Genomic DNA, 25,837 nt, shown 5'->3' with positions numbered 1-25,837 from the left:
CCTTCACCTCAGACGTACTCACATTATTACGCAGCAGCTTACGACACCCTCTCAACAATGCCCAGCGAACCATATCCTGATATAGCAATGCTGCCCGAAGCGCAGGAAGTAGGCAACGAAATCGCCAGGCGGGTTAACCTCTTGCTTTACAAGAAGAATGCAGAGATCGGGCACCTGGAACTTGACATCGAGGAGAACGAAGCCGAGATTGAAGGTCTTCGACAGGATGCCGAAACAAAGGACGGTAGAGCGACGGTGCGGGCGATGCTACGGAGGTTCAACGAGCTTTTCAAGACGAAGTGTAAAGATGAGTTTGAATTCCACGATTATTGACAAGTGCACTGGGATGATCAGGCACATGAGAAATGGAAGCTTCAAGACGCAATGAGGAATGCGGAGAAAAGGCATCAGAACGAGATGGCCACTATAATGGCAGGCATCGATGTGCGAGAGAGTCTGCTGCAGAAGACGCTGGAGAGGAACAAGGAGCTGGAGAGGAGGCTGCGCTTGGCGGAGAAGAAGGATGAGGGTATCCGAAAGCTTCCTGCACCAGCATCGACGACGACCAAGACGACTACCACGAAGCTGGCTTCAAGCGCACAGTCCTCTTCGGCGCAGGCTGGGGACGATGCTTCGAGGAAGCGTCCGAGGAAGACAGAATAAGAGCCGCGACCTGCCTACCAGCAGAGCGGCCTGATCATTGTCATGCACAATCACATCGTCGAGCAGGTCTGACACTCGTCAATGTATACCACTCTAGGCACTGCCTTCGAAAGCAACGCTCACAAAGACTGCTGGTGCGAGCGCAAAGCCTTCTCTCAAGCGCGAAGGCTCTCCGCGTTCCTGCATGCGCAGATCTCAACCCCGCATCGCGTCGCGCTTCAAGTCGCGTGGCGCGCTCATTTAACTTGCCTGACCCTTTACCTCTACGCCTCTCGAGATGCAGCGCAGCGCAGTGACACCGATACAAGCGACATGGCGAATCGTGTTGACATGGTCAGTCGCGGCGTCCACTCATGGAATCGTAAGCAAGTCGACAGGCGAGGATGAAGCCGCTGCGCAGCAGGTACCACTTGGGACTGGGAGAGGCAACGAACCAGCAGTAGCCAGCAAGCCAGGAGAGAGCAGAGCAGAGCCTCTGTGCGCCATCGTGATCGACAATCAATGTAAACACAGCATACTCAGCTACTTTTGGTCTGTCAAACAATTTTTACCTATCACATTCGAGAGCAGCCGCGTGAACCAGGGCAAGAGACCGCGGACTGCTTGCATCCTCATTTCGCACCAGACTAGTTCGGCTCGCGAGGGGAATGGCTGTCATTCCCGGTGCATGGGAAGAGGATGGTGGGGAGAGAGGGCCTCTGACCACTGCCGTGATGAAAGGAAAATGCCCCAGCGGCTTGCGCATGCTGTATGCGCTGTTGCTGACCTTCCGTCCTGCCCTCCCTCCTACGCCTAGCCATCATTGACCACAATCAATCTGCTCTGCATGACTTCAGGGGTCCTGCTCACTGCTGGCGAGGGCGCTTGCGCGCATCGCCAACGCCTTCAGCAGGTGCTGCTCCTGTCATCTTGTTGACGCGTACCGGCGTGTTGGGGGAGACGGTTGCGGATTGCTGTGCTGCTTCGGCGCCATGAGAAGGAGAGCAGCCCTGGAGAATCTGTTGGAAGCGTGATCCTAGCTCTCGAAGCTCTGTGATACACTTGTCGGATAGAGCGAGCTTTTCCTCGAGCCGATCATTGCTCATATACGCCTCATCAAGAATATTGTAGAGCTCATCCTCGCGCTTTTGAAATTTCTTGAGCTCTACCTTGAGGTCAGCCAGCTCCTTCTTGAGCTGCTCATTGGCGGCCTTAGCATCTACGGTGCCCGCGTCGCTCGATCTGGCGGAGATGGCTTGCTGCGTCTCGACTATTTGATCATGCTGTGTGGGAGCGCCTGCTGCGGCTACTGACGTCGGCTGCTTCATCGCTTCGAGCTGGCCTTTGAGCTTGCTGATCTCGCCCTGGAGGTCCGAGCAGTCGGCGTCCTTGTCCGACAGTAGCTGAGTGAGATTCTCGATCGCTTTGACAGCTGCCCTGTTCGCCTCGACCAGCGCACTGATTGGATTGTCGTGGTCCGTCATGGTGCAATCCTGGAAGACCCCTATTTTCCTCGAGTGATGATGATCAAGAGCCAGGACCTGCATACAAGAGACAGGCGCAGCTGTGTCAGTGAGCGGCCTGCTGCTTGGTCGAGATATCTCGCCTCCAGCATCAGGCTCACCAGCGCTTGTCTGACTTCTCTCTCAGCCGAAACCTCTGCCTGACCTTGATAGCAGGCCCGTCCGTGGTGTCTCAAGGGGTCAGAATAGGGGACGAAAGATGGGTCGAGTGGTGGCAAGCAAGGAAACTTGTGAGCGCGCCAAAGGCGGCAGTACATTGGAGGAGGCGGTGGGCAAGCTCGTGCACATTCCTTGCCGCCTACATCCGCCTCCCGCTCTTTGCGATTCAACGAAGGGGCTGCGCAACTCGGCGGACGACCTGACTTCCGTACCGTACCACCACATCATCTTAAGTCTAACTGTGCCGAGCAAAAGCTTTGCGTCTTCCGCGCCTGTTTGAAGAGCACGCAGCATCACGCCGCAAGGAGTCAGAAGGATCAGCGGCGGGAAAGCAACGTAGTGGAGGCTGCGGTGAGTGTGGCGCTGCTCGGTGAGCCAAGACTGACACGTAAGCGCTGAATATGCTCCCTGCTGCAGAACTCTCCTCATTCTTCGTCGCCCCCGCGAGCCAGCACCAGCATGCCTTCCCCTTGCGCTGCCCACTTGGATAAGATTCGCGGCGCAGGATTCTCCGCTCTCAAAGTCACGAACGAGCTGAAGGATCAGCTGCGGGCTAAGGACGACGAAATAATGAAGCTTCGAAAGGATGTCGTTCATCTTCAAACCCAGCTCATCAAGGCAGAAGATCCTCAATCGTCGCAATCTTCGTCTTCATCGAGCTCAGTCGGCACATCGGTTGAGCAGCGCATCACTGCGCTCGAAGAGGAGAAGGAGCTCAACAAGGACCTCAAAGATCAGCTCAGCATGGCCGTGGATGACTTCGAGGGTCTTGAGTACGAGGTTGATCAGTTGAGGCAGCAACAGGAGGAGTTCGACTACAAAGTTGACGGCCTGCGCCAGACATATGACTTGCGCGTACCCGAGCTGGTGCGCAAGGTGGGTGAACTCGCCGGCAACTTGAAGAAGGCGCTTCAAAGAATCGAAAGGCTGGAAGAGCCGAGCACGCCGGATGAATTCAGTGTCAACGGCAGCAGCAGTGGGAGCAACGACAACCCGAGTCATCCGGGAAATGGCGCGAGCTCGACACCGACAACCTCAGCGCAGGACAAGGACAGCGCCGCTGAGTTGCAGGACAACCCAGCACCCTTACTCAGGGGATTGGAGACGACTGCACCACCGAAAGAGACCAGCGACAATCTGAAACACTCGCTCGATGAGACAAAGGATGGGAAGAATGCGCAAACGACGGGATCAGGGACGTTGGAGCCCGCGAACAAACGTCGGAAGGAGGGAGGTTGAAAGCGCCTACCTGGGTTTGGGCGTCTCAAAGGAGGCGAAGGAGGTTCGATGGGCGCTGAGTGAGACCAGTGGATTCAATAACAGCTGCGCTCTCTACAGTACTTTGTGCGAGCCAGTAATGAGACGCAGGTCGAGACCGCGGCGTCTGATATCTCCTTTCACTTGTTGCCCCCGAAGCGAACCAGCCGATCAAGATCGATCATTTATACAGTAACTACGTCCTTAAGCATTCCTTCCTTACTTCCTCGTCGTCTTTTCAAAGTCGCTCCGAACTTCAACATGAGCTCTTCCACTAGCCGCGATCCTCCCACCGCCAACCGCAGCTCAGGCGCAAATACTGCACGCGTCAGACTGTCTCGTCTCCACTCTTCACAGAGCAGTCTCCCCACGCAAGGTAGCAATCAGGCCTTCGATGTCTCTTCCGGGAACAATCGCGACGTCCACAGCTTCTCCGAGGGCCCATCAACTCCCAGGGATGGCGCATCTGAAGCGCATCATCACATGAGAACCGGGCATCTAAGCGGACTATAGCATCAGCGCGAAGGTGACACGCTGTTCGATCTCACGGACTTTCGCAAGCTCAGGGTGGAGCTGAGCTCGCAGATACTCATCACAGCCCAGGTTGGTCAGCAGCTGCTGCGACTAGAGGACACAGCGGTGAGAATCCCTAGCAGGGAGGACCGGTCCGAGACGCTGCAACCCATACAATATATCAGCTGTGGGACCATCATGAGGCTTCGTAACAGACCTTGCGGCTTTTGGAGGACCGATTGAATGCTCTGGAAATGCAGAAGCAGGGGGACCCGAGCTGCGCAAGGGCTATGCGCTGAGGCTTCGATGCTGGGGAGGGAGGAGGGGGAGGAGGAGCGGGGGAGGGCAAGCTTGGGGGTGTCGTGGGGAGGGTTGACGAGTCCAAGCATCACATGACAAAGCATGTACATCTCATCAAAGGATCTTGCCACCCCAATCTTCCGTCGTAGGCAAGCTTCGGCTTGGTTGCGGACAGGAGAGGGAGTTGAGGCGCGAGGAGGTCGGCAAAGTGTAGGGTACCCCATGCTGTCATTGTTGCGCACCCTCTCCTTGCCACTCATCGTGTGTGTCAATAAGGTCGAGACGCTTGTCTGCAATGATGAGCTAGTGGACAGCATCAAACAGCATCAGCGCCTGCTTCTCTTGCGTTGCTTCGTGTGGCCGTGTCAGCTCTAAGTCGCGTGTGTGGAGCAAAAGGCGGGAAGGCGGGAGTGAATTGAGCTTGCCGCCCGAAGGTGGGTTTCGCGTCAATTCCGCCTCGGGTCAAGCATGACCGCTGTTCGACATCGATTCTTCTCCTTTCTCCTTACCACACACAGTATTGCAGGCCATCCCGTAGTTTGGAGTGGTCGAAGCACTGCCACAAAGCTGCCAAGACAGAGGCTCGAGCGCGGCAGGCATTGCAGGCTCGTAGGTGCCAGTGATACAGCTGCACGTTGCGCAGCCGCGCCCTCGTCGACGTGCTTACCCGTGCACCCCTCTCTGGTTCCTTCCCAGCAGAGACACATCTCGACTCTCTTCACATCTCCGCCATCATCGCAAGTCCAAGTCGGTCATGGACGGCAGCGTAGCAGCCAGCTCAGCTCTCGCGCGGGAGGCCAGCAAGGTGGAGAAAGCGGTAGCGGGGGCCGCAAGAGCCCACGAGAGACAGCTCAAAGAGAGGGATGAGAGCATTGCTCGGCTTCGTCAAGAGGTCATTCAGCTGAAGAACCAGCTGCAAAAAGCCACCGCACCTAAAGCTCTATCCACGAACTCCATTGAGAAGCGCCTGCGGGCACTCGAGGATAACAAGGTGTCCACTCTGGCCCTCGACACCACAAAGAAGAATTGGCAAGACGACTACGACTTCCTCTGCAGTCAGCAGCATGAGCTCTGCTCTTCAAATCAAGTGCTGTGCTCCGCAGCCATCGACCTTGTCAAGAGAGTAGGGGAGCTGGAACAGAGATTCGAAAAGAAAGACAACACGAACGCCACTGTCAGTGACTCCGGAGACTCCAGTCAGCCGGACAGCAGCTACCACTCCTCCCACCATCAGCCTACTTTTACGGGCCGGAAGGACACATCTTCGATGCTTGCCCCCACCACGAAGTCACTGAAGGCCCTACTCAGCACACCCATCCTTCCCGTCACCACCACCACAACGGCCCCAGCGAGTGGCGCCCAGGCCGGCCGATCAGCCCGAGAGAGACACGACGAAGAGACTGTGAGGCTTCTCAAGCGACAAATCGTACCCAATTCGGGCGAGAAGGAGTTGACGGCCCAGCAGGACAACCAGGCGGCGACAAAGAAGCGCCATGTGGAAGGCGGACAGCTGAGCTAGACGCAGAAGAAAGGGCCAAGCCGATTCGATCCGCTGCGTTCGAGAGCCGAGCGGGCGGTATGGAGGGAGGATGTCGGCAACACACCTGCATGCTGTCGGCCAAAAAGGGCAGCTGTAGACCAGCTGCGTCATATGTCTCTTCATCTAACCAAGTCATTCGCCTTGAGCAATTTGAGCACATCCTCCCCTGACAAGTCTGACGAATGTGATGCTGCGGTGAGGGGCAAGTCGCGGTATGGTAGTGCATCGAGAACTCTCCAGAGATGAGCTGTTTCGTCCGCGGTCCAATTCGCTTTCGTCATCGAATCCATTCGCTGCGTCGCCGCCGCAAAAGAAGAGATGGTGACCGGCCCATCACCGGTGGCAGGGAATAAGTCAGGCTAGCCAAATCCATTGTCTTCTATCAAGTAATGATGGTAAGATCCTTCGAAAGCTCTTGCCTCTGCTATTCATCGACACAGCTACTGATCGTGCTCGCCGCCGCCGCGACCGCCGCTGCCAAAGCGAGCAGGGTTTCCGGCTTGTCAAAGTGGGCGGAAGTGGATCGTGATTGGGGGCGACTTTGGCTTCATGGAATACGACACACTGCAAGTCGCTTTTTCCCCTTTCTTCCTCCTCGACCATCAACAAGCTTCAGCAACCTCACCCGGCAAAATCCCTGCGTTACGGCAGCTTGGCCCCTTTTGCCTTGCTGGCACACAATCACTCGCCTTGACAGCAGCGGAGCGTCATCGAGAGAGATCAAAGCTGCGCAGCACGCGGTCACCGCCCCCTTCAAATCGTTCGTCATTCCTCACTAGCCACCATGAGCCTGGGCACCAAGAATGAACAATGGACTCGTTGGCTCGACTCCTATCTGCCCAATAACATCACCACTCTCCCGCTCGAGGCCATCCCCTTCGCCCCTCACCCTTTCTGCAACGATGTCCCGCTCATGATCCACGTCTGGGACTTCCCCGGCCCTGGTGACTGCAAGCCCGACGAGGAGACGGCTGCACGCGACATAGACGACTGGCGTATGGTTCCTCGCCCCTTCTGGCCTGACCACTCCAAGCTCTCTGATTTTTCCAATTTTGGAGCCGCTCTCCTGCTTGCGAGGATGAAGAGGGGCTTCGATCAGGGCGAAGGGGAGGGCGAATGGCACGAGAGGCTGGAGAAGGCTGTGGGACTTGGGATGAAGGAGGCACTGAGGGAGTACTTTCCCAACATTCCTGGCTACCTTGTTCACTGGCCGAACCAGGGCATTCTCATCGACTGGATCATAGGCGTGGCGCGCAACAACCACCTGGGTGCACTCATCCTCACCCGTCTGGCTCAGCGCGACTTCCTCCATCCCAGCGTCAAAGCCTACCTTCTGTCCACGGACCTCAAGCCCCTTCTGCCTCCCGCTGAGCCCATCATCACAGCCACAGCAGAATATGAGCGCACGAAGGGTCGCAGAGCCAAGCAGCGCATCCTCGCTGTCCTTCAAAAACGACTGCAAGACCTGAAAGCGGCTCTGCGCGGGCAAGGAGATCTGGCTTTACCCCTGCTCACGGCAAGCTGGACCAAGCCGGATCTCATGGAGGTGTTCATGTCCATGATGAGGTACGATACGGTGGACGAGAAAGGGCCACGAATTCACGAGCTCTTAATGACCGAGGCTCTTCTGAACACGTATAAAGATGAGGGTGATGGCAATGACGGCGGAAAGAGTAGGAGGGGCACTTTCACGACGATGCGAGTGGTGCCCAGGGCGATCTGAGCAGAGAGCGCAATAGCGAGAAGGTGGGGCGACATCGTCATCAGTTGGAGGAACCCAGATGGCCCACGAGCAGCTGACCTCAGTCGCCGAGGAGCTCGACAATCTCATAGCTCAGCTGCACAGCCGCATCGCACAGTGCTTTGAACAAGGTTGTAGGTAGCCAAGCGACACGACTCGACGCGTCATGTCAGTCCAGTCAGGCCCTCAATCCTCCATCCAATTCAGCCTCGCTCTCCAGAAAAGCAAACGCATCACAGCGTGTCTTGCAGCTCTCAAGATTGTCCTGGGTGCCGTCTCTTCTCTCACACTCCTCGACCCAAATGTTCATGGCGAAGATGCGGGCAACGGCGAACTAGCTGCCTCCTTCGCGGAAGCATTGCGCCTGTCCCAGGTCTCGCAAGATCATTTTTTGTTTGACGTCCTCGCTTGACCGCTGAGACCAAGCTGCAAGCAGCTGCGAACAGTAGCGTCCGAGACCCTTGCTTCGCCGCCGAGACGAGCCCACGCTTGGTTCGAAGAGTTGCCGATAGCGGATCACAACGCTATCTAACCTTCTCTTTTCCCCTCTTCTCACATCCATCGATCCCTGCCAAGCAACCATGGCCACCATCGGAGAACCTCGGCTGCCTCCGACAAGGGGTGAGCGACCCCTCACTGACCTCTTACGCGGCTTCCCCGAGGACTTGACAGACCTCGCCCGCGAAGTTGACGATCTCGTGGCGCGGCTACGTTCCCGTAAGCTCCGCGCCCTCCTCTTTCCGATCTGGATGAGGCCTGAAGAGCTAAGGAACCATACTGACTTCAAGCGTGAGATGTTTGTAGAGTACTACCAGAGGGCCGATATGATCTATTATGATCTGGCCCTCAAAGAATGGTCGGATGATCTGCCAGAGACAATGCGGTATTACAGTACACTGCCTTGACTAGGTCACGCGAACAGCCTCCTGCCATCTTCAAGGATCGAGTCACGGCGCTGATCAGCTTCATATGGCACTCGCGCGCTAGCTTTCAAGACATGAAGGAGCACTTGGAACGCATTGCAGCATACGAGTCTCCAAAGAATGGTGAGTGCAGCGAATGCCTTGTAGACGTGATCGACAGCATGAGCTGATCAAGTTTTTCTCCGACGCAGGACTGCCTCTTCAATTCTGGAGGACATGGAGGAGACTGAGACAAGGAAGGCGAGCTACGGTGCAAAGTGTTCCCGCCGCATGGTTTCTGTCACACGACCTCTGTCCCTGAAGTGCAATCACATTGCTGGATCTGAGGATTGAGCAATTGGTAGAGATCTCTAGAGACCGGGAGGCGGGCATCCTCGCCCTTCACTGCCGTTCGCCCGGACAAGTGAAGGCTTGGCAGACAATGTCAATGGAAAGCTTAACGGCATGGTTGTGGGCTCGATTGGAATTGAGATTGTAGCGTGACAAAGTTGGTACATGCAGAGCCGCTTCCTTGTCTCGACATCTCTCGAGCGTACGTCGTCACCAGCATCGTCACAATGACAGCATTGACTCGCCTTCCGTGGCGCCATCGTATTCCTCTCGCGAGTGTGCACGCTGAGCTCTACCCGCGCCTCGACGGACTGGCGTGCCTACGCGCCTCTGCTTGCCTTTCCGTCCTTCCACAACATCCATCATTGCCATCCTCAGCCCACTCAGGTCTATGCCGCAATGCCAGTCGCAATCTGCACAACCTCCCTGGAGCACACTCTGCGCGCCTGTCCAAGGCTGTTGACTCACCTCGCCAGGACCATCGACAGCCTGGTAGCAGATCTCGGCGCGCGTGCAAGACATTATCCTCCTCAGCTCAATGCTGCTCAGAGAGAGCGCTACACCGAGGCCAAGCGCAAGTACGACATCTACATCACCATCCGGGCTAGAAGCTTGGAGAACTACAACACCGGCATCGATCGCACACCCGCCCCTCTTCGCCAGAGGTATTACGAATACATCGATCCTTGGGGACCGCCATGGCTCAGAATCAACAACGAGTGGTTGGCGGCGCAAGGGGCCGAACCAATCGTTGCAATACGTCAAGCGATGCTTCAGCTTGCTGAAGAACTGATTCAGCTGAGGCATGAGCTGGAACGAGTCTTGACCGGGGAAGCGCTTGATCGTGAGTGGCGAGCAGCGGCTCAGGGTGGTACCGCATGCGCGAGGCGCTGAATTTTCTCTCCTTCCCGACGTCTCGATGCAGCCGACCCCTCCTTTTCAGCCTTCATAAAAAAAAAGCTGGCGCGCAGATTCTTACCCTTCGTGAGCCGTGTGCCCGTCGTGCCCTCCTTAGCATCTCGTCAAGCATTGCCGCCAGCGTCTTAGACGCCTAACAATCGCCGGCGCCCGGGCGCCCAACCTCAGTCTGATCAGCCGTCTAGATCTGCCGTACGTCTTGTTTTGCACCTGCTTCTGATAGTCTCAATCTCATCACATCCACGCCTGGTGCCCACTGGTGGGCTGTCTACTGTACCAACATCAGCCTCTCATTGCTCTTTGATGTCGATCCTGATTTCTTTCGCCACACACCTGATCTTTTTCCTCCTACTTTGTCCACTGAGTGTGCGCGACTCTTGATGGTGAAGTTGATGGCAGCAGAAGGAAGGAAGCATAATGGCAGTGGCTTGAGCAGCTACTGAGTCTGTTCCGTCAAACCAATCAGCCGCTGCTGCTTCCCGCTCGCGCTTCGACGTGACGGGCCGCCCTTGCTCCTCTCGTGCCGAAGAATGTCTTCCCTCACCATCTCATCAACCTTCCCTTCCCTCCTCCCCAACTCTCACCTCACGATGCCCTTCGCAAACCTTCAAGAGGCCTACAAGCAATGCCCGCAGCAGATCGTCGACCTCTCTCGCGACCTAGATGCTCTCATTTTTAAGATACGCACTCCTAATGCGCGAGCACAGCAGTACTTGGCCATCCTCCGCCTCGAGTCTTTGGAGCGCGGGCTGGAGGATCTCCGAGCAAACTGCCTCAGTTTTTACGACAGGATGCTCAATGCTGCCCAGACCTGCGATCCTGGGGAGCAGTGGAGTGATGATGATCGACAGTTTCCTCTGCCTGGCGATAAATGGCCTGACGACTGGTTAGAACCCGACTTCGAGGTGTCGAGGGCTGGCATGGAGCCTCTTATGGCTGGTCTATGGAATGTGAAGTACGTGGCGGAGAGGGTCGTCTGGTATGAGGAGGATATGGCCAGCAGGTACCAGCATCTGGTAGCTCGTCGTTGCTGAGCAGCCAGTCAACGCCGGCTGCGAGTCGCGCTTCGGTCGAAGTCGCAAGAGAGGCCGGGCAACTCGATTTAGCGGACTCCACTACGCCTCTCTTCCTCATCACTCCCAACATCTTAGCCACATCCTTGTCGCGGTCTCAGCATATCTCTGGCTCGATGCACGCTCAAAGTAATCCACTCCCACACGCACAACTATCAAGAACTCCTTTTCCTGCACCATCCCCCCAGTCATGAAGCGCCTAATCGAGGAGTCCTTCTTCCTCAACCCCCTCGAGCAACGCATGAAGCTCGCCTTCGCTCGCTTCGACCTCGAGACCCGCCTCGAGAAGGCCAATCAGCTGAACATGCAATGCAGTTTCATCGCGACTCCACGTCTGGCGTACAGCCTCGTACAGCCTTGGCAGCTGGGCCCTTTTCCACTTCCAACACAAGTCCAAGCCATAGCACAAGTTTGCTCACCCCCGTCCATCGGTAAACCCTCTTGCGGCCCACCTCGGAGCTCAGTACATTCCTCGTGCACCCTCAAGGCACATCACAGCAATTCAAGGGACGTCACCGTGCTCAGTCTTTTCGTTGGTCAGCACTCGCGACCGTCATTCAAGCATCGATCCCCCCAGGGCATCGCCTACAACCATTCCACACTTTCTCAGCCTGCGTAGCGCAAGTCCTCTCGTCAGTACTTTTCAAGGAAGGACAGATTTAGCTGCGCCTCTAAGGGAGTCATGCTGACCCTCCTGTATCCTGCCTATAGGATCTGTCTCTATTCGTGAAGAGCCCGCGCTTTCTTCACCGCACAAGTCCCAATGATCGGCGCTTCGCTTTTTCGGGCTCATGGATTCTACGCCCCAGCTGTCTCTTGTCGGTACCGTTCCTTCATTCGATCAATACCAATCATATCGCCTGCAGTGCTGCCATCTTCGTCTGGCGTTAGTCAACGGTGCCAGCTCGCTGCAAGGCGTGGCGGAACCGCCCCTCCTCTCTCGTTGCTGGTGAGCGGCGTATGCGATGCGCAGGGGACAACTTGCTTTTCGTTGCCACGGACACGAGCGCCTCGGGACTCCATCAGTGCGTTGCAAAGCTCATCCTTTGGAGAGCGCAACCAACATTTTGGCTTCTCCCCGGACTTGCCGCCGAGCCTGCGCAGATCTTCCCGCTCCACTTTCGTTGACTATGTTGAAAGCTACCCAGCGCATTCGGCAGAATCGAGTGTGGGAGCTGTGACGCCTACGGCTGCATCATTCGATGATCTTACGCGGATCGAGCGCACCGCCCTTCCGCAGCTTCGTTGCTGAGGTCAACGCCTACACTTACGGTTCTTGAGATCCTTGCATCCTGATCGACCGCTAAAGGAGGTCTACCGGTCTCGGCTCGGACACGATGGGCGCCCGAGGGCCGATGAGGCCAGACCGAGAGCTGCAGTCGTACCATATGGCTGCACCACTGCTGTGATTCAGTCTTGCAGCTGCGTACAGTACTTGAGCATTACTCTTCTCAAGCTCTTCTACCTCCCTGTCCGACCACCTCCCGTCTTGGCCAGTCATGCTCTTTCGCACTGTAGCGCAAGCACCTCTCATCCTCGCCGTCATCCTGGTGTTGACGCTGGCTCGCCCCATATCCGATGGCAGGCCATCGCCAAAGGGGCTGGGCAGGTGGCCAGACTTGGTGACAACCGATAGCAGGGACAACGATGCTTTACCTCACAGTGAGTACCGCGAGGAGCGGGTTCTGCTGATTGGATGTTGACAAGGTACATTTTCTTGCCCAACACAGTAGAGGTCGTAACAGTTGGAAATAAAAGCGTGAATACGGTCAAGGTTGCGACCAATCACTTGAGCGTTTTTGCAGAGCCATCGGTCCTCATCGGTCCAGATATCCTCGGTGGTGAGCCATGTACCGGTTCTCTTCGTCCTGCCCGCTCAGGACACCACCTCACCTCTCGCGCGCAGAGCCCAGCCTCAGACCTCGCTTCAAATTGGGCAAGCTTCTCAACAAGCTCGCCGCCATAACGAGTTGCATTGGCTGCGTGGCGGGAGAAGTAGCCCCAGGTTCTCGGACTGGGAGCGCGGCGTCCGCAGTCGGCAAAATTATTACCCCCAGCAGGCGTGACGAGTGTTCAGATGCGTGCCAGGTGATGATTCATGGGGACTGAGCAGGACTTAATGCGGATGTCGGGGAGAGATGAAGAACTCAAGCAGCTGCTCTGCTAGCGCAGCGAGACGAAGGTCTCGTTGGCGCGATGTTACGTGCTGTTCCATAGACCACTGTACAACGACACACCCGGCAGTGCCATAGACATGCCACGCCTCACGCTGTCACCAATAGAAGGAGTTTCAGGTGAGCACGGCGAGAGTCAAAAATATTGCCGAGCTTCGCGAGACTCGGCGACGCCTGGGCTGGTTCGCCGAAGGGTCGAGGGTACTGGTAGGTGGGCGAATCATGGTCGAGAAGGGATGATCTGTGCGCCAAACTTGAGCTCGCGTTCCAGGCGAAAGGGAGCTCAAATAGCCCGACCCGCTGGTGCTGCGGGCCATGCCGGTCGTCCGCCATCCTCAAGCTCCACGATGTTCGCGAAGGTCAAATGCTCAGCGACGGTGAATGGTACCAACCATGAGCGCAGGCAGGTTGCACGTTGCCAAAACCTCGAAGGTAGCTTATCTCTCGCTCTCCCACCACCATTGCCGTCATCATGAATCTGGCGCCTCTCCAACCTCCGCAGATGAATTGGTGGGCTGTGCTCAACCTCCCTCGCTCATTAAGCTCGCTGACACCATTTCGGTGAGTGGAATCAGGCTGATTGGATCTTGTGGGCGATTAACTTCCCGCCTTTTGTGGGCCAAAGTCGCGCTCTACCGCCGGCGCCGTTGCTGCCGCTGTTCTTGCCATCCACTGTCGGGATCTCATTAATCCCTACGGCTCAGTCCCCCTAACCGCCGTGCCGCCGCTAGCCCTCGGCCCTATCGAGGTGGAGGTCAATGTCATTGGCAGGGTCAGTCAAGGCTCGTATCTGACCCTCGCTCGTAGCGCAACACGTTGACTCGTCGCCATTACCACGCCGTCTTGCATCACAGCTGCTACCCCGCACCAGCGGCCGATCTCCACGCAGCCATCGAGATGCTCGACAAGCAGTGACCGCCCGGCGTGGCGATTGGCCCAAATGCGAAGGCCGCCACTCGCCGCCGGCTAGATGAGGTGATTGTTCGTACAGTGCATCCGTTTCTCCGCAATCTGTGGGATGGTGGGTCGCGGTAGGAACGTTGTCTCTTTGCTCCCTGATATCTCCCGGGCACAACGTCAGCTAATGAGGTCTGTGCACAGCCTCCCTGTATCGAGATGTGAAGTGAGGAGCTGAGCTGGCCAAAAGGTATAAGAAGGTGGGTGAGCTGACTACCGAGACCTCAGTCTTGTGCTCCCCATTCCAAATTGCCCCATTTCGCCTACTCCTGTAACCGACCTGTACCACCGCTACGCCCAAGCCTTCAACTGCAGTGCTAGAAAGCCTTACACCAAAGACTAGCTGTAGCTACCAACCATGATCTCAACCGCCTTCCCCACCATGCGTCTTTTCACCCTCATCGCCATCCTGTTTGTCCTCTTGGCCAACCTCACCCACGCCGCTCCTACGACGGCCATGGATACCGTCGACATCAACGCTGCTCGCGGTATGGCTCGCGACCTTGAGCCTCGCGTCATCTCCAACCACAGTGAGTGCTGCAGCAGCTTGCGAGGCTTCAAGACGTTCATGCGCTCACTGTTGACGACACTTATGCCCAGCCTTTGATCTCGAGGAGGCCAAGGCCGCCGTCATTGCTCACGCTAAAATGCGCCTTGGCGCCGACCGCTTCTCTGGTGCGTCGATTCTTTGCTGCCTGATGACGAGGCTTGCAGCTGACACGATGCTGTCCTCCCCGTAGGCAACATCTCTGCCGAAGAAGCCGACGTCCGCCGCAAGAAATGGCATGCCAAGGCCCTTGCCTCTTGCATGGGCGAGGCCTCTGAGCAGCCTATGCTTGTCGAGAGGGAGAAGATGTCGAGCCTTGATGGAGACGATGGTGAGAAGAATCTGCTGATCAGACTTGCCGAGCACCTCTGATGTCCCCCACCCCACCGTAGTCGACCCTCGTGACATGGAGGAGATTCACAAGCGCAGGAGCTTCTGGCATCACCTCCTTCGCTGCGCTGACTGCGGGTGAGTACGCGGCTCTTTCATCATTTCTGGGCGGCCGAGATTGACCTTTTGCCCGCTCCTCCCTCAAGATCCTGCGTCGTGGTAGCCGCCCTCCAGGATCCTGGCTGCTCAGCTGACTGCCGTGAATGCATCGGCAAATGATCCTGCTGGCTGTCAGGATAGCTGTACGATACCACGTAAGGTGTAGAGGGGAGGAGGGAGGTCAAGAGAAGTCGCAACCGCGCACGCGCCGGCACGCCGCGTGGCTCTCCCCTCTAGACCGACCTGATCCGGCTCATGCTTTTGACTTGATATGTTGTTGTCTCAATTCGATCTTTCTGTCACCGTCATCAGCTCACGTTCTCGTGACGAGCGCTTCCCTTGCATCACGCCCTGCCATAGCGAGTCGAAGAGATGGCGCCACGAGGCATGTGGGGCGATGAGAACACGCGCAACGAGCTGTGGTTGGCCGTTGGAGAGCCCATTGCTGGGCGCTCGCGAATGCATTGGGCTTGGCCTCGGTATCGTAGATCTGATAGCCCTCCGAGTAGGTAACTTTACCAAATCGCTACATGCACCTCTTACCTGCTGGCACGTACACAGACTATGGGCACGAAGTTTCTTGCTCAGCTCCGGTCTCGTGCTGATGAACCACGTTGTGGTAGTGACGACGTAGCCAAGGGGGCGTGTCGATGGCTGAGTCGGGCAGCAGGGTCAGTCTCGACCTCAGCGACTGGATCCTTGACGATGTCATGGACGCTGCTCGCTCTCATTGCTAGGACAAGCCCATCATCGCTCCTCTTGTTCAGGGCCAGGTCAAACTCGAAGGACGGCGTTGACCTGGCGGACTGTGCTTGTCCCGTCTCCTCGCTCATCCTGGCGCGGCGAGTCATCCTCTCGTACGTGTCGAGCTCCGGGACCATATCGTGCCGCTATGGCGGCGTCGGCCATAGCTATGACTCAATGACCGTGTCTGTGTGACCCAGTAACGAGAGATGGGCTGGCGTGACCTCTCTGGGCGTATCTCCTCCTCGCTCGTCGCTCTTCGCTTCCTCCCACTTTGCACGTTTGCTGTGACGTCCAGATCGCGCTGTTGAGATCGAGATCGACCTCTCGGGCAGTGACGCAATATCTGTTTCGCCAGATATGGGGCCGGATTGTTTGCTTGGGGGAGGGCAACGTTCCCTGGGATGATCTTGTCGAGCACGTCAGCTCGCCGGCCGTGGTATAAAACGGCGGCCAATGGTGATGACCCCTCTCCGTTCGCTTCTTCCGGTCAGACCACCCAAGGCAATCTTTGAGCACCCTCAACTGCTACTACTTCCCTTTGCGACATCATGTCCCTCACCACTTCGTATATGCGCTTCTTCGCGCTCATGACCATCGCTACGCTCTTCGTCTTTGGCATCATGTCCAAGGCCACGCCCCTGCCTGGCGTCCCTGTGGACTCCATGAATATCTTTGATGCCAATGTCATCCGTGACCTCGAATTCGGTGCTAATCACAGCGAAGGTGAGTAAGCGATGCCGTTGGTCCCACCCGCGACGTAGATTCGACGAAGTCCTTTGGCTCAACGCCCACATCGTCTCTCTTCCTCCAAACGCGGCCGCCTACTCTGCGCGGCTTTGACGCGGGCCGCAGCCATCCCTACTCGCAACACCGGTCCCAAGGAGGTCCATATGATGCCACGTAGCTTCTTCAGCCGCGTCAAAAGCTGCTATCGGTGCTCATTTGGCACTTTGATCGGGAAGGACAACACCCCAGCGTACAAGCCTGCTTGTGATGAATGCAGCGGCGGTGAGGCGTTGGCCACCGAAATTGCCACCACCCGTGACCTCAATGACATCGACGACACACATGTCATGCGACGAAGTTGGTTCAGCCACCTCAAGGCATGCTCTCGGTGCGCGTACCGTATCATGTGTGCTGCCCCCTACCACCCACTTTTGGCAACTGACGCCGTCACTTCCTTCCTTCCATCCTCCCTCTCGCTAGGTGGGGCGAAGTCTGGGGGCATGCTGACGAGCAGAAATATAAGGATGCTTGCACCAAGTGCCACCCTCCACCATCCGATGATGGGTCATGAGGTCGAAGAGATGGAGGACAAGGCGAGCAATGACGTGAAGTCGAGTTGCGCGACGCTGAGCGTCGTGCTGACGCGCAGTGCGCTTAGCTCAATTCCTTACCTCGTCTTGAATCTCGATTTGCTCCAGACGTCTTCATACGCTCTCTGTTGTGTCACATCGAATCAAAGATCAGTGTCGTCATTATCGTGGTGGTGAGCTTCGCAGCACCGTCGAGATGTGGTGGTGTTGAGTTGAGGAGCAACTTTCGCCCTTTCTCCGCGCCGGCAATCGGCCTCCCGTCTGAGATCGGTCCGCCGTGCCAAGACCGGCCGACTGAAGCGCTTCACTTCGCTCAGCCATCCTCCACGTTCAGCCCACACGCCCGCCCTCGCAGCACGAGGCAAACGTCATTTCGCACCGCCTTTCTCCCCGCCGCTTCCCATCCTTTCTCCATTCATTCAATCGCTGCAACGCATCATCTTGTTTCCCCAGACAGTACATCCATCCATTCAAGTCTAGACCAGCAAAGCGATCAACAATCATGGGGTTTCTCGACAAGCTGACGAGCGGAGGCTCGTCCAATAAGCACTCGAGCTACGGTGGTGGTGGTGGCGGCGGCTATGGAGGAGGGGGCGGAGGATATCCTCAACAGTCATCCTACCCTCAGCAGTCCTCTTACCCTCAGCAGTCTTCTTACCCTCAGCACCAACAGCAGCCATACGGCGGAGGAGGAGGAGGCGGCGGCGACGATCGTCCGTTGCCAGACGGTTGGGTGAAGCAATGGGATGAGAACTAGTGAGTGTATGCAGCCCATCCCTCCTCGCAAGGACCCTACTCTGACCTCCTCTGCTCTCACTCTCAGCAAACGCAACTTCTTCGTCGACACGCGCGCCCAGCCCCCACGCTCAATCTGGGTCCACCCTCTCGATGAAGAAGGCGGTCGATCGCAGGGAGGCTACGCTCCCCCGTCAGGAGCTCCCCCACCACAGCAGCAGGGAGGTTACGGTGGTGGATACCCTCAGCAGCAGCAAATGATGGGCGGTTATCCTCAACAGGGCTACCCGATGCAGCAGCAGCCCATGATGGGTGGCGGCTACGGCGGCGGCTACCCACAACAGCAGGGAAGGATGATGGGCGGAGGAGGCATGATGGGAGGTGGACGTCGCATGGGCGGAGGCGGTATGGGCCCCATGGGCGCCGGTATGCTCGGTCTTGGAGGCGGTATGCTCGCGGGCGGTTTGATTGCCAACGAGATCAATGATGGGGAGCAGGACGCTTATCAGGATGGATACCAGGATGGTGGAGGCGGGGACGACTTCGGAGGAGATGATGGTGGTGGGGACGTAAGTAGGCGTGATGTGAGCAAAGTGAGCGGGACGAGAGAGCTGACACAACGCCATCCGCCTCCGCTTCCCAGTAAGACGTCGATCACTCAATCAAAGGACGGGAGACGACCCCTGCTTCTCGTCCTGCTTTCCCTCCTCGTATCATATGCAATCAATCACCATATATGCCGCGCACGAACTGCGTGAACTGCGTGACTTGGTCTGTCTAGCTCTCCACGTCGTCTGCACTCGCTTCTCTGTCCCGCCTCTGCGTGCTGTGCGTATCAAGATGTGTGCCATTCTTCGTCAGCGAGGCAGAGTGTATGCCCCGCAATCTCACGAGTCAGGGAAGGAGTGTACAAGGTGTAGAGATGACGAAGAGGAGGCGAGTTGGGTACGACAAGTTGAGGCGTAGTGCCACTGGACTTGACGAAGAATGAGTTGGCTGCGGTAGGAGAAGTCGGAGGGGCGGTTGCGATCGCATCCTTTTACTTCTTGGCAGCGGCAGCCTTCATGACCTGCTTGACGATCTTGGCCTCCTCAACGAGGAAAGCCCTGATGATGCGGGTCCTGAGGCATTGTCCACAACGAGATCCACCGTAAGCCCTCTGGACGGACTTCTCCCTCTTTGAGACGGTAGCGTACTCCCTGGGGCGGAGAGCCTTGACGCCGGGGAGGGCGATGTGGCAGTCACCGCACTTGGGGGCGGTAGGCAACTTCTTGATGTGAAGGTAACGGAGCTTGCCACCGGGCGTCTTGACAACACGACGACGGTTCGACTTGGTGTTGTACGGGTTGCGACGACGGAGGGTGACGCGTTGGGCCATCTGTGCGGGAGGGAGGGCAGGGGAGGTGGTGAGCGTGCTGCGACCGAGCGTCAACGCTGCTGTGCCGGCGTCATCATCATGTTCGCCGTCGTCATCATCATCGTCGTCGCAAGCTCGAGCTGCTACCCTGGCGCAGCCCTTGCCAGCTCTCGTCTGCGTTGTCCGAGCTACTACCGCAACTTCATCGTCCCATCCTCCGCCTCCTCATTGCCAATCCATTCTCCCAACTGGCCTTCCCTCCAGCAAGCAATGTCTGCCCTCACGCAGCTCTTCGCCTGCTTCTCATTGCCAGCTTTTAGCTAGCGGCGAAGGGCAGATCCCACAATACCAGCTTCGACAGCCTCGTCCTTGCTTCCCTCAACCGCTCAGCCTTCCTCCGCCAGCACGAGCAGCAGTTCGACGACGATGACGATGGCGATGATGATGAAGGTGACGACAGCGATTGCCGCATAGTTGCCTGCTTGTCGCGCATGCTCACCTTGATGATCTGTCGAAGGGGGGGAGATAGGGTGGGACTAGGAAGTTCGGAGCGAGCTTGGATTCGCACTTGGTAGTCGTTTGGCGGTGAGTGAGCCAGTCCAAGGCCCATCGACCGCCCCGTCGCTGGGCCCGCAGAAAATCGCTTCGCGCGGAGCCGAAGGGCAGAGAGGGTCAGGCAGAGGCTGGGCGAGGCAGGCAGGCGGCGGGGCGGGCCGTGGCACTAAGAGGTGAACATATTCCGTTCCGACGAGGGAAGGCGGATCGAATAGGTAGAGCAAGTACAGGTGGTCGAGCTGCGAGATGGAGTTGCAGCATCGATGGGCGCCATCGTCCATCATCCATCCTCCTCGCATCAGGGACAGGGCTAGCCGCTTTGCTGGTCAGAGATGATGCCGCAGCAGTCTGCCGGCACCTAGCTCGCCTCTCGCTGCCCTGGCCAGGCGATTTTGACGGGCTGGTCCCGCATACGTTTTCCGACCTCCTTTGATCCTCTCCCACACAAAGTGACGGAATGTCTGGCATCCTCACAGGAGTTGCAACCCTTCTCCGACGCTGCCGAGCGGCTCAGCAGTCTCATCTCGCTGTGCAAGAGTGGCGACCACGACGATCGCCTCCATCATCGTGGTTCAAGGAGGCGCACTTGATCCGTGCCCTGATCTCCCAGTCATCTCAGACACTCCTCGTGGCGTCACGGCTCACAGGGGAGGCGGTTGGAGAGGCAGGATCCGGAGCTCGACGTATTGTAGTTTGAGGGTCATCGCGAGCGACAAGAGAAAACTGCGGAGTGCTGCGTCGATGTCTAGGGGGGCGCATGGGCGGGTGCACAACGCTGGCTTCACCCATCCTCGACGGACCTCGAAGCATAGCGCTGTCCCTCGACCCCACGCTACCCCATCGCTTTCGCCGCCTCTGGCCCCTCTCTCACACCGTGAACATGACCTCGGCGCCGGCTTCTATGCGTTCGCTCTCTAGCCTTTAAGAGGCGTAGCATAGCTAGGCATTGGACGGGGCAGAGACCTGACCTCTAGGAGGCAGGCATACGTCCTGGCGTTGCGCAGAGTCAGCCGATTGAAAGGATGCTTTGCTCATGAATCACTTGTTGAGAGGTGTACAGCTGGGAGAGTAGGGTAGGAGATCCTGGGGCCATGGGCGTGAGGGCTGTTTGTATCACTAGGGGAGACCCGAACGAGTCGTGCGATGATAGGCTTACTATCAGCGTGTGACCTCTTATCGAATATGAGACGACTGTCATCCAGTCTCCTTATTGCGAAATGTGTGCTCTTTCACCTGTGGTGCTAATTACCTTGCCGACCCGACTTCTCGCCCATCTCCCGTTTCCCTCTCACTGCACCTCCTTCCCCACCTCTTCGTCGAGCACCGTAGAACTTGGGGCTCGAGTGACAGCCACACAGACACATACACACAAGGCTGACTTTGAACGCGCCGCGCCGGCGGTGGCTGAGGGGACGGCTACGGCGACGGCTACGGCGAATGCTTTCTCTGAACAGCGGGGTTCGTCAAGGCGTTGGATTGGCAATGGCGGGTCAACCAACGGCGTCGCTTCACGCGGCCGAGTCTTCCTCCCTCTCACTTCAACTTCCCTCTCGATCTCATTGCAATCGACGCTTCGTAGCGTAGCGTACCCCACGCCCGGCTTCCTCTGCCTCGTCGCTTCGCGAGGCAAGCAAGGCTTGGCGATTGATCGTCGTGGAGAGAGCTCGTCTTCTTTGGTGAGGATGGCGATCGAAGCAGCGGCGTGAGCTCTGTCGACGTCCGTCAGTTCCGCTTCGTCCGCTCTCGAGTGCGGCAGTGCGTTTCACCCGGCCTTCGCTGTGGTTGGGCGATTGAGCTGAGGGATGCGGACGTGGGTCAGGTGGAGCTGCAGGTTGCAAGTGGCTTGGCTCGGTGGTTTGGTCGCCGCTGCCTCACTGCCGGCTTGCTTCCCCACAACGAGAATGCTGGGCCAGGCGGGCTCACGATGACACGACGCACAGACACTGGTGTGGCAGCCAACTCAATCGTCATGCATCGACGGCTGGCAGTCACGGAGAGCGGCGGGAGGGAGGCACGACTCGGCCTTTGACCATCTCGTCGCACTCTCTCTGGCGAAGCCGGATTAACGAGCAGTCCTCGCCTTCCCCGCACCCACTCCACAACAGCCTACAAGTAGGCGGGCGCCCTCTCCTTCTTTGGTCCCCCCCCCCCCCGATTGCCATCCACACCTCATCGCAGAGAACATGGCTGAATACCGCGAAGTAAAGACGTATGACATCCCGGCCCGCCTCAAGGGCAAGGGAACAGGATCTCATGACCGCCCTAAGCCTCACATCGACGAGGCGACGTACAAGAGCAACTACCAGGCCTCGATCACCAAGATCGATGAGTTCTGGGGCAAGGTGAGCGCGGCGTGCGAACGTCGTGAGTTACATCGCACTGACATCGCGCCTCGCGCTCGCAGCTCGGACGTGAGACTATCGACTGGGACGTGCCCTTCAAGACGGTGCGACATGGTGGCTTCGAGAAGGGAGACGTAGCCTGGTTCCCTGAGGGACAGCTCAACGCCTCGTACAACTGTGTCGATCGTTGGGCCTTTAGGCACCCGGACAAGGTGAGCATGCGCGCGCAAGACGATGCAAAGGAGCTCAAGCTGACCCGGCGCGACCCCCTGCGACCCCGCACTCGCAGACTGCCATCATCTGGGAAGCCGATGAGCCTGGACAGGGCAAGGAGATCTCTTACAAGTGAGCTCATGACGCCGCGGCACGCATTGTATTCTCATGCTGACCGCCGCCGCCGCCGTCTCTCACGCGCAGGGAGCTCCTCGCCGAAGTCTGCCAAGTCGCCAACGCCCTGACCAACATGGGCGTCCGCAAGGGAGATGCCGTCATTGTTTACCTGCCCATGATTCCAGAGGCTGCTGTTGCCCTCCTTGCCTGCGCTCGTATCGGAGCAGTCCACTCTGTCGTCTTTGCAGGCTTCTCCGCCGACTCCCTGCGCGACCGAGCCGTCGACTGCGATGCCCGCGTCGTCATCACCACCGACGAGGGCAAGCGCGGTGGACGCACCATCGCTACCAAGTCCATCGTCGATGCAGCCCTCAAGGAGTGCCCCAAGGTCGAGCACTGCCTCGTCGTCAAGCGAACTGGCTCTGACGTCCCCATGCAAGAAGGTCGCGACAAGTGGTGGCACGACGCTGCTGCCGCCGAGCGCGCCTACTGCTCGCCTGTCCCCGTTCAGTCGGAGGACCCCTTGTTCATCCTCTACACCTCGGGCTCCACGGGAAAGCCCAAGGGTGTCGTCCACTCCACCGCCGGCTACCTGCTTGGCACGGCGCTCACTGTCAAGCACATCTTTGACGTCCACGAGAACGACCGATTCGCGTGCATGGCCGACGTGGGCTGGATCACGGGCCACTCGTACATCGTCTACGGCCCCTTGATGAACGGCGTCACCACGCTCATTTTCGAGTCCACGCCCGTCTACCCGACCGCATCCCGCTACTGGGAGGTCGTCGCGCAACACAAGCTCACCCAGTTCTACACGGCCCCCACCTCGATCCGCCTGCTGCGTCGCCTGGGCGAGGAGCACGTCAAGGGTCACGACCTCACCTCGCTGCGCGTCATCGGCACCGTCGGCGAACCCATCAACCCCGAAGCGTGGGACTGGTACAACGAGAACGTCGGGCACGGTGAATGTGCTGTGGTCGACACCTACTGGCAGACAGAGACTGGCGCGCACATGATCTCCCCCTTCCCCGGCGCGACCAAGACGAAGCCTGGCTCCGCAACGGTCCCCTTCTGGGGCGTGGAGCCCGTCCTCCTCGACCCGCAGTCGGGCAAGCTCATCGAGGGCAATGAAGTCGAGGGTGTCCTCGCCATCAAGCAGCCCTGGCCCTCTATGGCCCGCACGATCAAGGGCGACCACCAACGCTTCCTCGACGTGTACCTCAAACCCTACCCCGGGTACTACTTCACGGGCGACGGTGCAGCGAGGGACAAGGATGGGTACATCTGGATCAAGGGACGTGTCGATGATGTGTGCAACGTCTCGGGACACCGCATCGGTACGGCGGAGATTGAGAGTGCCCTCATTCAACACCCGGGCGTGTCCGAGAGCGCTGTGGTGGGCATTGCCGACGAAGTCACTGGACAGGCTATCTGCGCGTACGTGGCCCTGAAGCCGTCCTTCAGCTACGACTCACACGAGGCGCTCGTCAAGGAGCTGGTGCTGCAGGTTCGCAGGAACATCGGTCCATTTGCTGCTCCCAAGAAGATTCTCGTCGTCAAGGATCTCCCGTGAGTACTTGCAGCTGCGGACGCGTGACTTCTGAGTATAGCCGCTGACTTCTGCCCTTGATGACCTTCTTGTTCCTTCCAAACCCTCACAACACCTCCTCGATACCTCGACGCACTTCACTGGACCCTCTGTCAACCTCTCGGCCCTCTCCAAACTCTCCACGAACCTCCTCGACCGCTCCGACTCCTCTGTGAACGTCCCTGACGTCCCTGACGTCCCTGGACGCTCTACGAACCTCTCCGAACCCTCTACGGGGCTCAAAACGACCAAAAGTAAGACGAGAAGTGGTAAGATCATGAGGCGCATCCTTCGCAAGGTCGCTTCTAATGAGGCAGATCAGCTCGGAGACGTGTCATCGCTGGCAGACCCCAGTGTTGTCGACGGGATTATTGAAGTCTGGAACAAGGATCAGGCAAAGAAATAGGCTGCTTGTCCTCCCTTGTCCTCCCTTGTCCTCCCTTGTCCTCCCTTGTCCTCTCTTGTCCTTCTCGTCTCTATCTCTCCCCTGGATGCTGGTAATCGAATACTTGATCAGTAGTGTATCGCCCAAAACACGATGAAAGGGAGGCGCGACCTGGAGAGAGTGGCATGCCTGGCTCATCCGCCCGCTCCACGACGAGACCGCAGCGCAAGAAGTGCACGCGATAGATATACCGATCGCAAGCCTGAGTGCCTCGCATACTCACAGTCAGAGTCTTGACGGCATCGATGATCGTCTGATCTCGTGAGAGGTGGATGAGTGAAGCGGGGGACCGTAGGATGCTGCGAAGAGAAGGCGGTCCGCCTGGTCCGTGCGCCAGTCGAGTCCACCCATGGCCCGCCGGCCCGCCGGCCCGCTCGCCCACGTGGTGCTCTCTGCCTGCGAGATGGGATTGGCCTGCGGGCGGACGGGCCGCTCTTGTGCCAACTTCTCTTTGCCTCCGCACCACCAAAAGCAATCTCGCTTCCCTTCCCAGGCGTCCAGCCCACCATCCACCTTCTCGTTACCACAAAAGAGAGCAGCACCGAACACACACCCTGCAGGGCGACGCGGCTGGTCGAGGCACCCTCGGCTAACTCGTGCTCAGTCGCGTCGTCAACCCACATCCTCCCAACCTCGAGTTGAGCTGAGCTGCGCTCAACTTGGCATCCACTCTGGCCTTACGCCCGGCTGGCCAGGCGTCCACCTTGCCTCTCCTCCTCTTCTTCTTCTCTATCTCCTCAACGACCTTCATCTCCTCATCGCCGCTCCATCTATCCTCTGCGGTGTTGGCGCCAGTTCCCCAACGTCGGGCGCAAGTGGATACGACTTGCCTCGCGCAAGGGGGACGACTGCGCATCTATGGCCTTGTCGTCTAGCAGGCCAACATCCGCATCACACACATATCAGCATCAGTAGCTTCATCATCGCTATCATCACCTTCAGCTATACTCGTCATCATCTTCAGCTCGTCGTCGTCGCATACAACGCTACGGCTCGACCGCCCCTCCGCCCATGAGGCGCGGCAGCAAATGGCAACGTGGCCTCCGCACGACGGCTGGCAATATCAATCAACGACCCAATCATCACGTCTGGGGCTCAGGGCACGGGCTTGCAGCGACCAAGCAAGCGGGGCCAGCTGGCAGGCGAGGAGGCCAGAGCTTGCACCGTGGACGATCACTGCTTGGTCAATTTGAGCATTCGAGACTCCGGCCGAGCAAGCTCCCAGAGATGGAAGAGTAGGAGGAAGGGAACATGATACCAGCAAGCAAGCGAATATTGCAAGACGGAGTGGAGGACCAGATGAGCAGGGGAGGGGGGGGGGGGGGGGGGGGACTGC

The 25,837-nt window shown here is 58.0% G+C and overlaps 12 protein-coding genes across 12 annotated transcripts; 8 read left to right on the top strand and 4 right to left on the bottom strand.

The window, feature by feature from the left end:
• Positions 1 to 57: 57 nt before the first annotated feature.
• On the top strand, positions 58 to 663 carry BDZ90DRAFT_228787 (hypothetical protein; the record flags this gene model as incomplete). Its single annotated transcript, XM_025504839.1, has 2 exons — positions 58 to 301; positions 338 to 663. The coding sequence occupies 2 exons, from the start codon at positions 58 to 60 to the stop codon at positions 661 to 663; spliced, it is 570 nt and encodes a 189-aa protein (XP_025359179.1).
• An 821-nt stretch (positions 664 to 1,484) lies between these two features.
• Positions 1,485 to 2,126, bottom strand: BDZ90DRAFT_269030 (hypothetical protein; the record flags this gene model as incomplete). The annotated part of the gene is made up of 1 exon (XM_025508731.1): positions 1,485 to 2,126. One exon carries the CDS (start codon positions 2,124 to 2,126, stop codon positions 1,509 to 1,511), a length of 618 nt encoding a protein of 205 aa, XP_025359178.1. The 3' UTR covers positions 1,485 to 1,508.
• Positions 2,127 to 2,783: 657 nt separating this feature from the next.
• Positions 2,784 to 3,563, top strand: BDZ90DRAFT_228785 (hypothetical protein; the record flags this gene model as incomplete). The annotated part of the gene is made up of 1 exon (XM_025504838.1): positions 2,784 to 3,563. One exon carries the CDS (start codon positions 2,784 to 2,786, stop codon positions 3,561 to 3,563), a length of 780 nt encoding a protein of 259 aa, XP_025359177.1.
• Positions 3,564 to 5,148: 1,585 nt separating this feature from the next.
• On the top strand, positions 5,149 to 5,913 carry BDZ90DRAFT_269027 (hypothetical protein; the record flags this gene model as incomplete). Its single annotated transcript, XM_025508730.1, has 1 exon — positions 5,149 to 5,913. One exon carries the CDS (start codon positions 5,149 to 5,151, stop codon positions 5,911 to 5,913), a length of 765 nt encoding a protein of 254 aa, XP_025359176.1.
• An 805-nt stretch (positions 5,914 to 6,718) lies between these two features.
• BDZ90DRAFT_228783 (hypothetical protein) lies at positions 6,719 to 9,822 on the top strand (the record flags this gene model as incomplete). Its single annotated transcript, XM_025504837.1, has 8 exons — positions 6,719 to 7,500; positions 7,794 to 7,843; positions 7,927 to 8,048; positions 8,252 to 8,296; positions 8,338 to 8,558; positions 8,585 to 8,721; positions 9,100 to 9,130; positions 9,405 to 9,822. The coding sequence occupies 8 exons, from the start codon at positions 6,719 to 6,721 to the stop codon at positions 9,820 to 9,822; spliced, it is 1,806 nt and encodes a 601-aa protein (XP_025359175.1).
• A 4,586-nt stretch (positions 9,823 to 14,408) lies between these two features.
• Positions 14,409 to 15,069, top strand: BDZ90DRAFT_263108 (hypothetical protein; the record flags this gene model as incomplete). The annotated part of the gene is made up of 4 exons (XM_025508570.1): positions 14,409 to 14,580; positions 14,651 to 14,725; positions 14,791 to 14,928; positions 14,990 to 15,069. 4 exons carry the CDS (start codon positions 14,409 to 14,411, stop codon positions 15,067 to 15,069), a joined length of 465 nt encoding a protein of 154 aa, XP_025359174.1.
• Positions 15,070 to 16,291: 1,222 nt separating this feature from the next.
• On the top strand, positions 16,292 to 17,361 carry BDZ90DRAFT_234847 (hypothetical protein). The gene has a single exon (XM_025507165.1). The coding sequence runs from the start codon at positions 16,724 to 16,726 to the stop codon at positions 17,324 to 17,326; it is 603 nt and encodes a 200-aa protein (XP_025359173.1). The 5' UTR covers positions 16,292 to 16,723; the 3' UTR covers positions 17,327 to 17,361.
• Positions 17,362 to 18,941: 1,580 nt separating this feature from the next.
• Positions 18,942 to 19,262, bottom strand: BDZ90DRAFT_211350 (60s ribosomal protein l34-b; the record flags this gene model as incomplete). The annotated part of the gene is made up of 1 exon (XM_025504106.1): positions 18,942 to 19,262. A coding segment is annotated over one exon (321 nt), but the record flags the coding sequence as incomplete, so codon positions are not given.
• Positions 19,263 to 20,088: 826 nt separating this feature from the next.
• Positions 20,089 to 21,014, bottom strand: BDZ90DRAFT_234844 (hypothetical protein). Its single transcript, XM_025507164.1, has one exon. The coding sequence runs from the start codon at positions 20,583 to 20,585 to the stop codon at positions 20,412 to 20,414; it is 174 nt and encodes a 57-aa protein (XP_025359171.1). The 5' UTR covers positions 20,586 to 21,014; the 3' UTR covers positions 20,089 to 20,411.
• BDZ90DRAFT_99938 (hypothetical protein) lies at positions 20,754 to 21,614 on the top strand. The gene has a single exon (XM_025510000.1). It carries the CDS (start codon positions 21,014 to 21,016, stop codon positions 21,500 to 21,502), a length of 489 nt encoding a protein of 162 aa, XP_025359170.1. The 5' UTR covers positions 20,754 to 21,013; the 3' UTR covers positions 21,503 to 21,614.
• A 314-nt stretch (positions 21,615 to 21,928) lies between these two features.
• On the top strand, positions 21,929 to 24,586 carry BDZ90DRAFT_234843 (putative acetyl-CoA synthetase). Its single transcript, XM_025507163.1, has 5 exons — positions 21,929 to 22,138; positions 22,201 to 22,350; positions 22,428 to 22,483; positions 22,556 to 24,037; positions 24,312 to 24,586. The coding sequence occupies exons 1-5, from the start codon at positions 21,980 to 21,982 to the stop codon at positions 24,460 to 24,462; spliced, it is 1,998 nt and encodes a 665-aa protein (XP_025359169.1). The 5' UTR covers positions 21,929 to 21,979; the 3' UTR covers positions 24,463 to 24,586.
• Positions 24,587 to 24,963: 377 nt separating this feature from the next.
• Positions 24,964 to 25,815, bottom strand: BDZ90DRAFT_234842 (hypothetical protein). The gene has a single exon (XM_025507162.1). The coding sequence runs from the start codon at positions 25,355 to 25,357 to the stop codon at positions 25,091 to 25,093; it is 267 nt and encodes an 88-aa protein (XP_025359168.1). The 5' UTR covers positions 25,358 to 25,815; the 3' UTR covers positions 24,964 to 25,090.
• Between the last annotated feature and the right edge of the window lie 22 nt (positions 25,816 to 25,837).

The sequence above is a fragment of the Jaminaea rosea genome, assembly GCF_003144245.1.
Source record: "Jaminaea rosea strain MCA 5214 unplaced genomic scaffold BDZ90scaffold_19, whole genome shotgun sequence".
In the NCBI taxonomy this organism is placed as follows: domain Eukaryota; kingdom Fungi; phylum Basidiomycota; class Exobasidiomycetes; order Microstromatales; genus Jaminaea; species Jaminaea rosea.
The sequence above is the reverse complement of the archived record's forward strand: the minus strand, read 5'-3'. Positions and strand labels throughout refer to the sequence as shown.